The sequence below is a fragment of the Toxorhynchites rutilus genome, chromosome 3 (assembly GCF_029784135.1).
Source record: "Toxorhynchites rutilus septentrionalis strain SRP chromosome 3, ASM2978413v1, whole genome shotgun sequence".
In the NCBI taxonomy this organism is placed as follows: domain Eukaryota; kingdom Metazoa; phylum Arthropoda; class Insecta; order Diptera; family Culicidae; genus Toxorhynchites; species Toxorhynchites rutilus.
Window position 1 is genome coordinate 73417242 of NC_073746.1, and position 15043 is coordinate 73432284.

Consider the following 15043-nt stretch of genomic DNA (forward strand, 5'->3'; position numbering starts at 1 on the left):
ATCAAATGCGTGTGAAATGTCACTGGATGGAGAAAATGATGAAAATTTGGAAGTGGCTATAGGTGAGTCGATTGATGTGCCTATAGCAATAACTCCTGTAATTTCCAGTCGTCCATCATCTAGAAACTACAGGCATAAATTGCTAGAGCAACAATCCGATTACCTTCGAGTACTGGTGGAGCATAGTCACGAGAGACTTCAGCTGCAGAAGGAAGCACTAGAGCTTCAAAAAGAAAAAATCATATTTAAAAAGGAAAATTTTGCTCGTGCAGAAAAATACAAAGCTGATGAGCTGCAATTTCATCTGCAAGTTCTTGAATAAATACAAGAAAATGAAGTTGGAATTGCAGCGCTCTCAAGTGAATGAAAATAAAAAATAAAACTTGAATTAATATTTTTTTTTTAAATTGTCAATCCTGATGTTAAGCAATGGAGTTCATGATTGCTTCTCTTATTCGATCAGCACCCCTTATATCTTCGTCACGTGATACTTCTGGTAAAGCAGATTCAATTTCATTGATCTCCAAATCATATTCTACCATTTTCCATTTTGTACTGGATTCTTTTGTTATGGAGAGCACAGCACACATTGATGATTTGTCTGGCCTTATCGGGTTTATAATGCAAGAGGCAATGATAATGCAAGAGATAATGTGGTCACGCGTATTCTAGAGCTTGCCACTCAGAATGCATTCAAGGCGTGTTATTTGGCATAGAAATCTCAACTAACTAACTAGTAAAAATTACGCAAGTAATATTACGTTGAGACGATGAAGTTCCTCTAGGAACGTTGGTGCCATTTAAGAAGAAGAAAAGAAGAAGAATGCAAGAGGCGAGCACCAAGAATACATCTGAATGTGTTTTTCAGTACTCCGATTGTACGCTCTACTGTGATTGGAGCTTTCGTGTGCGCTTCATTAAACCTTCAATGTAACGGATACTCAGAATTTGAACGAAATGGTGTTATTAGATACGGTTTTAGCGGATATCCGGAATCACCTAAAACGAAAATCATTAAATAATTGTTTTTATGCAGTGAATTTAAAGTCGTACCTAGGAGCCATGTGTTTTCCTCACCATTGTTATGGTTTGTAGCCAGGTGATGACCGAGGCTACTGCCGTTGAACACAAATGAGTGCTGACATGATCCTGGATGGTTCGCATCAACAAATCTTATCTTCAAATTGTGATCGCATACCTGAAATTGAAAATAATAAGTATTGAGCTATAAAATAATATAATACAGGCTTCCACTTCTATATTCGCAAGCTGTGAGCTGATTCGCTCTTTAATAAAGGGTGTGTCACATCAAATTGCATCACGGAAAAAACGCTGTAGAAATTTAATTTTTAGGAATTATATCTTCAGCTTTCGCTTATAATCAGATAAGAGTGTATAGATCACGTTGGCCATGCTTCACTGTCAATTGTTCGTAAATTTGGAAAAATGTCGTCGAACGAAAAAGAGCGTCGTGAATTAATCCTGTGCACTCATTTCGAGAATCCGGAGTTGTCACATCGGGACATCGGTAAGATGCTGGGAATCGTCCAATCCACGGTCAGCAGAGTACTAAAACGATACTTCGAGAACCTAACCATCGACCGGAAGGTGAAGAACGGCAAAAATGGATGCTCCGTCAGTGAAAAAGATCACAAGCGCGTAGTTAAGCAGTTTAGACGTGATCCGAGAAGTTCGGTCCGGGATGTCGCCAATAAGCTGAATTTGTCAAGTTCATTCGTCCAGCGGACCAAGCAGCGGGAGGGCCTGCGTACATACAAGGTTCAGAAGGCTCTTAACCGCGACGAAAGGCAAAACATGGTGGGGAAGACGCGAGCCCGGAAGCTGTACACCGAAATGCTAACGAAGCAGCATTGCCTGGTAATGGACGACGAAACCTACGTCAAAGCGGACTTTCGTCAGCTGCCGGGCCTGTTGTTCTTCTCCGCAGAGGACAAATTCAGCGTTCCGGAGGAGATTCGCAAGCAGAAACTATCCAAGTTTGCCAAAAAGTACATGGTGTGGAAAGCGATCTGCTCTTGCGGAAAGCGGAGCGCTCCCTTCGTGATGACCGGCACGGTAAACGGGCAGGTTTACCTTAAGGAGTGCCTACAGAAGCGCTTACTACCACCATTGAAGCAGCACGAGGGCCCGACCATCTTCTGGCCGGATCTCGCTTCGTGCCACTATTCAAAGGACGTGTTGGAGTGGTACGAAGCCAACGGGGTCACCTTCGTGCCGAAGGAAATGAACCCGCCCAACGCGCCGGAGCTTCGCCCAATAGAGAAATATTGGGCGCTTATGAAGCAGACCCTCCGGAAGAACCCAAAAGTTGTCAAATCGGAGGCGGACTTCAAGAGAAAATGGATTTCTGTTCAAAAAAAACTACAACCTGACGTTGTACATAATTTCTGCAGCGTTTTTTTCCGTGATGCAATTTGATGTGACACACCCTTTAGTTTAAAAAAGGAACATTACATCAAATACCTACCACAATTACGTTCAAGCTATGGAAGCCCTTTCTATTGAAATATAGGTGTTGATCATTAGCTGGAGAAATAATCCTCACGTGAGTTCCGTCCACGCATCCAGTAATCCCTGAGAATCCCGTTTTTTCGTAGAACCCTCGCATTATGGCATCTTTTTTAGTATTATTGACTTGAAATTTGATCGCAACAGGACAAAGGTTGTGTTCCAATATTGAGAGAATTTCACTCAATGCCTTTGTAGTATGATCACACACAAACTTAGCTTTTCGAAATTCAAGGCCCCTATGGTGATAAACCTCCCACGAGGGCGCCGGGCGATACAACCATAAAATGTGATGCGATACCACGACACCACCAATCTGGGCAAAGGGTTCGTTTAATATTTATGATTGTGTAACTCGACGCGCACCAAGGGTAGCGGCGAGTTTGTTTTCTTTCCGCCTCGCTGCGAGTTCAGCTAACAGCAGAAATTTGGCCAAACATGTGGCACGCATTCGGCGCACATGTTTCAGCACTTTCCTTTCCTGTTTACTTTTACCCGCAAAGAAGTGTTTACTCTCTCACGCGGAAGAATGCGTTTGACCAAGGCTGTCTCTACCCATTTTCACTTGTGGTGCGATGCTCCGCCCAGTCAATTATTTGTGTTGAGTTAAGTCTGTAATGTAAACAAGTCTTTAAGCGCTAAGACAAAAAAGAAAGAGGCCTTTTGTTGAATACAGTCTAAGTCAGAACACGGATCGTGAAACATCATTAGTTAATCCGAAAATTTTGGTTTCCACCAATTTCAATAAGTCGATGAAGAGGCTCTTTCGAACTCTAAAGTGTTTGATAAACCTGTAATTATTACAATAAATTAATATGGATAAGTACTACTAATTAAAAATGCATAAGCTTAGGCTTAACAATCATTATGGTGATACTCACAGATTATTCGGAATGCTGAATGGATTGGAATGATCTCTCACAGGCCGGCGAAGAACTGATGTTTATTCCGGACAGTCTTCCTCGCTATCTGAACTGAACCATAATTCGCTCAATTTCGAAGCAGATTCTATAGAGTAATTTTGAATTTATTAACACCACTAGCACAGCTATAGCCAATCTTAATATTGAAAACATAAACAAGCGGGTAGTATCAGACTAAAGGGCCTATGCAGAAATGGTTAGTATTTGAAATGTTTACTGATCGAATTGCATGTATTGTATGGAATTGAATCATATAATCTAATGATGTTGTTAATGCTATAGTTTTAGCCTATTTTTTTTGTATCGTAAGTCTTAGCCAAAATCATTCCTAAATAATCGAAAAGGGCAATTTAAAATTATCCTTTTTGGAATGATTGTGAATTATTACTTCATGCATTGGCCCTTTCGAAAGAGATAAATGTTTGGCGTTTCTCGTAGTGAAATATTTTTCAGCTGTGGTTCATCTCTTTGTCGCCATCGAATGAACCCGTAGCATCACCATCGGAAGAGTCTCAGAATATCGCGAGAATTATCATATGACACTTAGGCGATGAATCTCACATATACTGTTGCGATTGTCGGAATAAACCCCATCGCATCGCATCGTCTCTCGCATCGGCATCGGGGGTCTTCGTAGCCTAATTGGTTGCGTGCCCGCTACTAAGCGAACGATCATGAGCTCATAACTCAGGGCCCCTCAACTGATCATCTTTGTGTGTTATTCTAGCTACTATGTCCACGCAACAATCATCATGTGAGGGTATTCCCAGTCCCCTACCGCTCACATTTTCGGTCTGCTGCATCGGTAATTGGCACTATTAATAACGCAACAAAGGAAGCCTCATATCAACAGTACCGCTGTGTACAGCCCATCAGTGAACATTCGAACAATAGCAATATTCTTACGCCGAAAAAAGGCGACATGTGTTGGGCATCGATAGAATTAGGAATTCTCTTACGCCTAAACGGCTACTGTCTTCTTCTTCTTCTTCTTATATGGCACTAACGTTCCTAAAGGAACTCCGCCGTCTCAACGTAGTATTACTTGCGTCATTTTCATTAGTACTTAGTTGAGATTTCTATGCCAAATAACACGCCTTGAATGTATTCTGAGTGGCAAGCTCTAGAATACGCGTGACCACAGTGCAAGTCAGAGGAAATTTCTTTGAAGAAAAATTTCCCCGACCAGAACGGGAATCGAACCCGAACCCCCGGCATGTTAGGTTTTGACGCTAACCACTCGGCCACGGGAGCACAAACGGCTACTGTGTTATAGATAAAACAAATGTTTATCGATAGATAGCGATACTCTTACGCCTCAAAAAGGAAACAGTGTAATATACAACAAAAGTTATCTTAAGATAAGGAAATGTACACAAATGAATTCGGCTCTGTTACGGCTTAACTGCTAAATGAGCCTAATAAAATAAAACTGTTGGGATAAAAAACATCGCATCGCATCGCATCGCATCACATCGCATCGCGTCGCATCGCATCGCATCGCATCGCATCGTCTCTCGCATCGCATCGCATCGCATCGTCTCTCGCATCGCATTGTCTCTCGCATCGCATCGTCTCTCGCATCGTCTCTCGCATCGTCTCTCGCATCGCATCGCATCCCATCGCATCGCATCGTCTCTCGCATCGCATCGCATTGCATCGTATCGCATCGCTGTGTTAGGGAATATACTTCGATGGTAACAAACATCTCCCCCTCTTTTATTTTACTTTTTTCGCAAGTGTAATATTTTTCCATAGACGTATAGCTCATTGCCTTTATTTGATATGTTAAAAATTTAAATCGGTCCATTAGTTCAAAAGGAATGAGTTTTTCAAAAAAGTCATTTTTGGAAAACAAATTACTTTTCGAACCACCCTAAAATCTAGATGGTCACCCTAACGAAAAAGTAACAACATAACAAATTTGATCGGTAGAAAAATACGATTTTTGGGATTCCCTTGCAGATAGCAGCATGCCAATGTTATCGTTGATGCTTCTTGTGATGCCAAACTTATTGGCTTTTAAAAACTCCAAATCTGGACGCTAAAATTCCAAAAGCGATTTCCACAACGCAGCCTTTTATTGAATTAGAATCCTTCTGGAGACAAACGATTCAGTAGTATTAGATAATGTTGCAGGTTCCGGTATATTTAAAGCATCTTGTTGTAATAGGGTTCCCAATTTAGAGTGGTAGAAAACACCAACATCAGATATTCGTCCATTTATGATTCAAAGATAACACATGATGAACACTTTTTTTGCATTCTCTAAGGCCAATAGCACATTGCTGAAGAATCCTTTGTAGTTATAATAAAGAAACCCTGAGTTAGCCGGTTTCCTCATCGCAATATGTTGCCTTCGACTGATACGGGTGTGTTTCATTCAATTGGTGTCGATTTTCAAATTTGTGGGCTATTTCAATCCATTCTGTTATTGGAAAGTGTAACATAGAAAGAAAAGGATATTGTACAATACTTATTTTTTCCAGACACAATTCGGTGGATAGGAATATGAAAATCCCTCTTAGACCACACTTTCAACATCGCGTGCATCGATAATACCACGTCTTGAGCCTTGAGCCACAAAATGATTTGTTGCCAAACGACATTTTGCAGAGAAAGGAATTGATGTAATACATTACACAGAAAATTTGCAACAACCAACGGCTGATGGACAATACATATAGGGTGATTAACCGGAAAATATGATTAATGTATGATTAATGTATGATAACAAAATAATTAATTGTTTTTTGCAATTGTTTTGGAATATGAAGATTGATTTCAAAGACTGTTGCTCATTTGGTCTGTATCTCATGTTTTTCTACATCAGATATCTTATTTTAGTGAAAATTGGGAAGAGCGATGACGGTGGCGTAAGTTCTTGTCAAATCGAGAAAGGTTTCTTGAAAAATCTCTTTTTAGAAAGTGAATACACATATGTCCCAAAGATGCACGTTCTGTAAAAGCCACGTAGCCGCAAAAAAAACGGGTTTCTCTGTTCATTTTTGCAAACTGTCCACATTTTGCAAACATCGCCTGCAAATGACGGATCTCTATAGCAGCATGTCCGAGAAAGAACCTGAAACTATTGAGAACCAGAGCAAAGGGTTCAATACCCTTAAGGAGAGTGATTGTAATAGCTGTGATCCATGGTTATTATATAAAGAAAGTAATGGATAAACTCCTAATCACATCACTCACCACTGTGAACCCGGATTCATACCTCCACTCAAAAACAACTATCCCTTCCTTGATAAACGCTAGGGAACCCCGATATAGAGGCGACTGCGCTGTTCTTCGGGCGGTAAATATCATACTAACAATCCTTCCCTTTCTCTGGTGACTGTAAGGACGTGGCCGGCATCGTTATTTGCAATTTAAAGATCGGGCCACGGAAACTTATACAATGAGAATGATTTGCTACTCCCATACGTCATTCGGTGTGTTCGTTGTGTAATTTCGCTGGTTCAGGTCCATCACGAAGAGCCACCACGAAGTGTACAGTCTACCCAAGCTCCCAAAAATTTTCCCCAAAAACTGATGATATGACAAATATGATTCAGTTTGATTAAGTACAAAACACAACATATTTTTGAAACTTTCACCTTATGTAGAGTCAAATGTGCGCCGCAAAACGCCGCCATTAAACATTTTTCATTCCATAATACATCAAAACTTCTATATCTATATATATATATATATATATATATATATATATATATATATATATATATATATATATATATATATATATATATAAAAATGGAGTGATGTCTGTCTGATTCTTATGAACTCGGAAACTACTGAACCGATCGACATCCGACATACCAACCGACAAATTGGTATGTAGGGGTTTTTGGGGTCGGGGAAGGTTCTTATGATAGTTTGAGACCCCTCTTCCCTCTCCAAGGGGACACTCCACCCCCCTCTCTAAGGGGGAGCTGCCATACAAATGAAACACAAATTTCTGCATAACTCGAAAACTAATCAAGCAAATGGAGCCGAATTCGGCATGTGAAGGTTCTAGGAGGCACGAAACATTCCTATGGTAGATAGACATTCTCTCTCTCTGAATGAGAGGGGGCTGCCATACGAATGAAGCATACATTTCTGCATAACTCAAGAACTAATCAAGCAAACGGAACAAAATTTGGCATGTGGAGGTTTTAGGGGGGCAAGAAAAATTTCTAAGGTGGTTCGACACTCCTCCCTTCTCTCTAAGGGGCTGTTCACATACCACGTGGACAACTTTATGGGGGGGTAGGGGTTAAGAAAATGTCCATGTTTGTCCACGGTGAGGGGGAGGGGGTTTTGATAATGTCCATGTGGACACGTTAAGTATTTTTTAAAGTAAAACATTCAAGTTAATAGTCAAAATTGAATGAGATCTGTTTTGTATTTACACGATTTTTTGAACATCACGCCCGCCCTGGGTACTCAGTATTCATCAATAAAAAGACTGAACTGCCTTAAAGTGCTGCTCGGTCAAACATCCATATTTTTTCATATGACTGAACCTCTTTCCTGAATGTATATTCTGAAGGTAACGCACATGAACTAGGATTCATCAATTTATTTCAATCGGTAATAGAGGGCCATTGAATCCGTCGGGATAAAGACACCCAATAACACAAAGAATGTTGGATTTTTTGTAGTATTAAAAATCATGACTTAAGTGTGAGTTGAATTCATCTTTTGCTCTTGATGGCAAAACTGTTTGGTTTTTTCCGAGAACTCTCAAGGATTTCTGAACATTGAAACGAATCTATTTCTTGCAATGATGTTGTTCTTATTTGATGTCTGGTAATTTTTGTAATACGCTTCTTTTGAGTTGTCTGGAAAGTTCATGCTGCTACTGATGATTAATTAAAAGAAAAGATTAATCTTTGATGCACATGAATAAATAGATTCACTACAGATGTCGAAAATCACCGTTCATGAGAAACGAAACATCACGAAAAACATGAATGCAACATGCAAACTTGCAACAATGCATGGACTACAATGCATGGACTAAAATTTGCTGTTTAAAACAATTTTTCCAAATTTCTTGATTTTTTTTAAAATAGTAAAGTTACGAAATTATGATTTTTTATAGATTCATGCGATAGAGAGATGTATGCAGGTTGTATTCATATAAACATAGATCGGATAAGGAGAACTTGAGATATCGTGTAAGCCAGTTTGAAAAAACATTTTTGAACGCGTTTGAAGTGAATTGTTATGGCCGTATTAGATAAGATATCGCATCACTAAAATGGCTATAACTTGGTAAATGATGAGATTTGCGAAAAGTCTCTTCTATGGTATATTCTTAAATGTCCGAGTTAGAGATATATGAAGAAAAAAAATGATTATTTTCAAATTTCTAGACTAGGGGGTCTCCGTAGCCACATTGGTTGCGCGTTCGCTTAGTAAGCGATCGATCGTGAGTTCAAAACTCATTGACCATCTTTGTGTTGTTACAGAATAGCTACGTCCATGCAACAATCATCAGCGATGGAGATCGATCCACGGTCGAAATAAGATCGATTCATCCATACAACTGCTCTGCCCTGCAGACACATCGGGCTACTGTTCTATAAATAACTCAACAATGATCAATCAACTGTCTCCGCTGTCCGGTGGTCCAATTGGATAATGGAAGAACAGAAAGAATAACTCTTACGCCTAAATGGCTACTGAGTGAATGTACCATATGTAATGGTATAGAAGGAATACTGGCGAATGGCAACTGTGTAATGTGCTAATTATAGATATGATAACCATGTGACATGTACACGATTAAAAATTCGGCTCTGTTACAGCTAAAATGCTAATGAGCCTTAAATAAATAAATGGGATAAAAAAAAAATTTCTAGACTAGAATCCCCTCTTAAAGAACGCAACATTGTGCTAATTTTAAATCCGACCAGATTCCGGAGTAAGGGTTTATTTTACCGAAAATCACTTGGAGGGACTTATCTCATACTGCGATTCGTTTTATAAACGCGACGAAAATACATATTTGTAGCAAATTGTATAGGGCAAATCATTCACAAAAATGTTGAGTTACAAAAATCTTAGCAAGTGGATGGAACCCCGAAGCAGGTTTTCGCTTGAAGAAAGTTATGGCTGGGTCTGATAGGACTGGAAGAAAATCTGTATCATGAGCTTCTACCAAGCAACAAGTTTCGATGAATTCCAACAAATACTGCTAGCAGCTGAACGTATTAAAATAAACGATCCAGAACGCTTCTAGGGCACTTCTGAAACTCCACTCGCCTTACTCACCAGATATTGCATCTTCAGATTATTAACTGTTAAGATTATTGTAAGAACTTCAACTTACTGCATAGTATAAGTTCTGAGAGGTTTGAATTTTCAAGTTACATGAAGGATGCTGAAATATTCAGGAAAAAACGGTGCAAATATGATCGAAAAAATGTATGTCTACAAGAATATGCTTTTGGTTTTTTCCTTAGAATCGGCACGAATTTTTCAGGACAATATTTAGCATGATTTAATAATTAAGAGTTATAGGGCAACGGAATCATCGATCACGATGATACTGCAGATGTTTTGTTTTTACTAAGTTCATTAGAGTCATCAGACACTACCGAACCTGTGAAAGCGAAAGTCATTGATTGTCTAAATCATGTTTTTTCTGTCCACGTGGTATGTGGACAGCCCCTAAGGGGAGCCTTCCATACAAATGAAACACAAATTTCTGCATAACTCGAAAACTAATCAATCAAATGGAGTCAAATTTGGCATGTGAAGGTTTTTGAATATGAGAAATGTTTCTATGATGGTATGACACCCCTCCCTTCCCTGGAATGGAGAGAGGGTCCCGTAAAAATAATACACATATTTGACCAAACATGACAATAGAAATTTTTCTTTAATGTGATAAAACGCACTCCTATATCTTTTTCTATCTATATAAATAAAAATGGATCACCGAATATGTTGATAAGAGCAAAACTCGAGAAAGGAATTGTCCGATTTAGGGCTGTCTTTATTCTGTATCAAACATTTATTCCATGTAACGGATAAGCATGTTATTTGCAAGTGGTTGAAAAATCTTGAACGTGAATGTGATAATGAAAAAAATTTTTTTGGGCGGGATGAAGTTTGCCGGGTCAGCTAGTATATATATATATATATATATATATATATATATATATATATATATATATATATAAATGGATTTCTGTCTGTCTGTATGTCTGTCTGCCTGTCTGTCTGATCCTTATGAACTCGGAAACTACTGAACTGAACGACATTAAAATTGGTATGTAGGGCTTTTTAGGGTCCGGGAAGGTTCTTATGATTGTTCGAGACCCCTCACCCCTCTCTAAGGGGGGACTGCCATACAAATGAAAAAAAAATTCTGCATTACTCGAGAATTAATCAAGCAAATGAAATGAAGTTTGGCATGTGGAGGTTTTAGGATGCAATGAATGATTCTATGGTAGTTATATACTTCTCCCTCTCTAAGGGGGAGCTGCCATACAATTGAAAGACAAATTTCTGCATAACTCGAAAACAAATGGAGCCGAATTTGGTATGCGAAGGTTTTAGGGGACACGAAATGTTTCTATGGTGAATATACTCTCCTCCCCTCTAATCAAGCCAATGGAGCCAAATTTGGGATGTGAGGGTTTTTGGGTGTGAGAAATGTTTGTATGATGGTATGACACCCCTTTCTCCTCTGGAAAGGAGAGGGGGTTCCATAAAAATAATGCACATATTTCAACCAGACATATTCCAACCAAACATGAGAATTGAAAATTTTCGGAAAAATCTAAAGGAAAATGGGAAAATTTGAAAACTTCAATTCGCATGTGTTCTATAATTATATATTGACAAGCGTTGTTAGTCCATTTGATGGTTGCGGTAACGAAATTGATCTTCGTTCGAAAGTGGAAATTGATTTTAATGTGAAAGAATGTCGTTTTCTATCTATATAAATGAAAATGGATCGCTGAATGTGTTGATAAAATGTAGCGGTCCGGTGTAGACCGGTAATGAAAACACCGCTAGCTTAAAAACGCAAACCGAATCACGTGGTCTTGAAAGAATTCAAAGAGGGTTCCCTTTGAGCGAGTGGCTTATGCGCCACCTCATGAGAGGACCACTCGCCAGTGCTCGATTTGTCCAGCTTGTGAGACTCATCTTTCAGAAGGTCCTATTGCTTTTTGAGAGATATCGGAACTCAATCTAGTAATCTTCAAGTTTCCCCGCGTCAGACTTACGAATTTCAAACCTAAACGTCCACAATTCCGAACTCCACCCTAAACTACGGAGGCTAGGGCTTAGTGCTTCACTATAAAAGCTTTCTCCAAACACTTCCCAATCTATACGCTCGATGTCGCCACCGTCCCTGAAGGGGGAACGTAACACTACACAATTTGAAAATTAACTAAACGAAACACGAACGCGAAAATTCCTGAAGCATCACCACCCACAATGTCCTTCGGGAGATCTATACTAGCTCCATAATTAACATAAACGCATTTATTACAATTCTATAACATTTATTCTAACCTAGGTTTTCATTCTTTTGTTCCTTTATCTGTACTCCCTCATTTACTCAATGCTTTTGGACGTCACATGTGCACACGCACATAAAACACAGAGAATTTACTCACGGCACTCGACACTTAGCTTATAGTAGACGATTGTGTCTCTCTGCGAGTTTCGAATTCGCTTTTGCTTCGCTGTTCGCCGGAGATGACAAACGGTCGCTGCTGTAGCTTTTGGTTCAGCTTGGCTAATTGTTGCTACTAAGTGTCGTAGCGAGCCAACTAGCTCGGCGGTTTTGTCGTCCGCGTGTTTGTCTCGATGACTGTCTATCCTAGACAAAGAGCCGTCGAACGGCTCTGTTTTATTTGCTTAAAAGCGTACTGGTCAGCTAGTTTTCAAACTATTATACCTAGCTACACGGGAAACGTTCGCGACCAAGTCCACACTTCCAGAACGTTTCACGCATCGAGACAAAAAGGACGAGAAACGTCTGGAGATTTTTGGAAGTCTGCTAAGTAGCTAGCAATCGCGACAACTCGCGATCTTTCGGTTGCTGTCTAGGCCGAAATTCAAAAACCTGGACACTTAAAACATCTATCCTGCTTTCGCGAGTACTTCCCAAATTTGACCTTCTCATTTTCCTCCTTCCCTCAAGGGCACGAATAGGACGCGACCTTCGGCTGAGTCACCTTCGCAAGACAAACTTCGCTGTGACCAATCATCTCTCAGAAGAAGAAAATGATCGAAACTAGTAATGAATTGCATGGAAAAATCCACGGTGCTCTAGTTATCGGATTGCCTACTTTCTGGCGAACAAATTATTTGAATATGCGAAGCGTATTTGAATTTAATTGGCGGAAGTGAACCTTGAATTATGGCAAGTGTGAACGTATGGACCGACGAAGAAGATATAAATAACGAAGAATTAACAACGGAAAAATAAAGATTTCTATAAATAAATAAATAACGAAAATAATTGAATAATTTATAAATATAATAAATATAATAAATATAACCTTCAATAAGTACAAATGGGAAATTACACATGAAAAGGTACATACATATCATATACAGCTATACACCTGTTCGCGCACGGATAATAATTTTCGGACACTTTTCAAAGTTCAAACGCACTCGCGTAAAATTCAAATTGTGGTTTATTCGCGAACACTGTGAAATGCAGAATGACGAATTATCTGCAGACTGAACGGCTGTTTTGTCTATTGCTGTTATTTACTTTATAAACAATAGACACTCACGTAAACAAACACAGCTGTTCGGTAGCACACTTAGGGATGCTCGATATTAAGTTTCTCGATAAGTAACAGAATCAACAACACCTGTTACATCACTCCATGCTTAGTTTATGAAAATTTAGTTGATTTTATTCAACTAAATTTTCATAAGTTCATACGAAATTTTGAAATGTTTCCAATAACAACAGGTAACAGAAGTTCAAGCTATTCGGGGTCATATGTGATCATCATCAACCTAGATTGACTCCTCCTCTGTTTATAGTTCACGTTCCATCACACAACGTGTCTACCACTGACCTTCAACGTCTTTCGACTCTGGTCTCCAGCGAATGCTTGTTTCTTTCTTTAAGGAATATGAAGTATTACGGAACTGATATATATATATATATATATATATATATATATATATATATATATATATATATATATATATATATATATATATATATATATATATATATATATATATATATGGAACAAGAACATGAAGTCTACAAAAAGAATTAAACTCACGAAAACAAACCGATTTATGAAACGTGAAAAATCTGACACATTTTCCTTACTGCTTGTTTCAGGTGGCATAAGTCAAACCCTTTATACTTCCGCTAACAAACACACTTCTACGTGAATTCGTCTCTGAATTCACTGAAGCGAGTTGTTACCTAAACTAATCAAATCTCCTGAACAAATCAGGTTTATTTAGCCTCAGAAAACCTCAATCCTTACGTTGAGAACTATATTCTTTGCTAAACTCACCGCACAAACTTTTTTGTGGAGAAATGGCCTACTCTGAATATCAACATCAGAAACATATCCACTTCAGCCACAAAACGCAAAACTACCTTAAACGAGCGAAATTCTACATCAAATCTCTATTTGATAAAATTAATTTCGATGTATTGAAATATTTCCGTATAACTGTTAAAGGGTGTGTCACATCAAATTGCATCACGGAAAAAACGCTGTAGAAATTTAATTTTTAGGAATTATATCTTCAGCTTTCGCTTATAATCAGATAAGAGTGTATAGATCACGTTGGCCATGCTTCACTGTCAATTTTTCGTAAATTTGGAAAAATGTCGTCGAACGAAAAAGAGCGTCGTGAATTAATCCTGTGCACTCATTTCGAGAATCCGGAGTTGTCACATCGGAACATCGGTAAGATGCTGGGAATCATCCAATCCACGGTCAGCAGAGTACTAAAACGATACTTCGAGAACCTAACCATCGACCGGAAGGTGAAGAACGGCAAAAATGGATGCTCCGTCAGTGAAAAAGATCACAAGCGCGTAGTTAAGCAGTTTAGACGTGATCCGAGAAGTTCGGTCCGGGATGTCGCCAATAAGCTGAATTTGTCAAGTTCATTCGTCCAGCGGACCAAGCAGCGGGAGGGCCTGCGTACATACAAGGTTCAGAAGGCTCCTAACCGCGACGAAAGGCAAAACATGGTGGGGAAGACGCGAGCCCGGAAGCTGTACACCGAAATGCTGACGAAGCCGCATTGCCTGGTAATGGACGACGAAACCTACGTCAAAGCGGACTTTCGTCAGCTGCCGGGCCTGTTGTTCTTCTCCGCAGAGGACAAATTCAGCGTTCCGGAGGAGATTCGCAAGCAGAAACTATCCAAGTTTGCCAAAAAGTACATGGTGTGGCAAGCGATCTGCTCTTGCGGAAAGCGGAGCGCCCCCTTCGTGATGACCGGCACGGTAAACGGGCAGGTTTACCTTAAGGAGTGCCTACAGAAGCGCTTACTACCACTATTGAAGCAGCACGAGGGGCCGACCATCTTCTGGCCGGATCTCGCTTCGTGCCACTATTCAA

At 39.4% G+C, this 15043-nt stretch overlaps 1 protein-coding gene across 1 annotated transcript in view; it reads right to left on the reverse strand.

Moving 5' to 3' along the window:
* Window positions 1–925: 925 nt before the first annotated feature.
* LOC129773230 (putative nuclease HARBI1) overlaps window positions 926–15043 on the reverse strand; it is a 116385-nt gene continuing 102267 nt past the window's right edge. The window contains exons 2-4 of the mRNA XM_055776825.1: window positions 2489–2845; window positions 1054–1198; window positions 926–999 (exon numbers count right to left, since the gene is read on the reverse strand). Coding sequence (XP_055632800.1) covers window positions 926–999; window positions 1054–1198; window positions 2489–2845 — 576 coding nt within the window. The remainder of the gene's footprint in view (window positions 1000–1053; window positions 1199–2488; window positions 2846–15043) is intronic.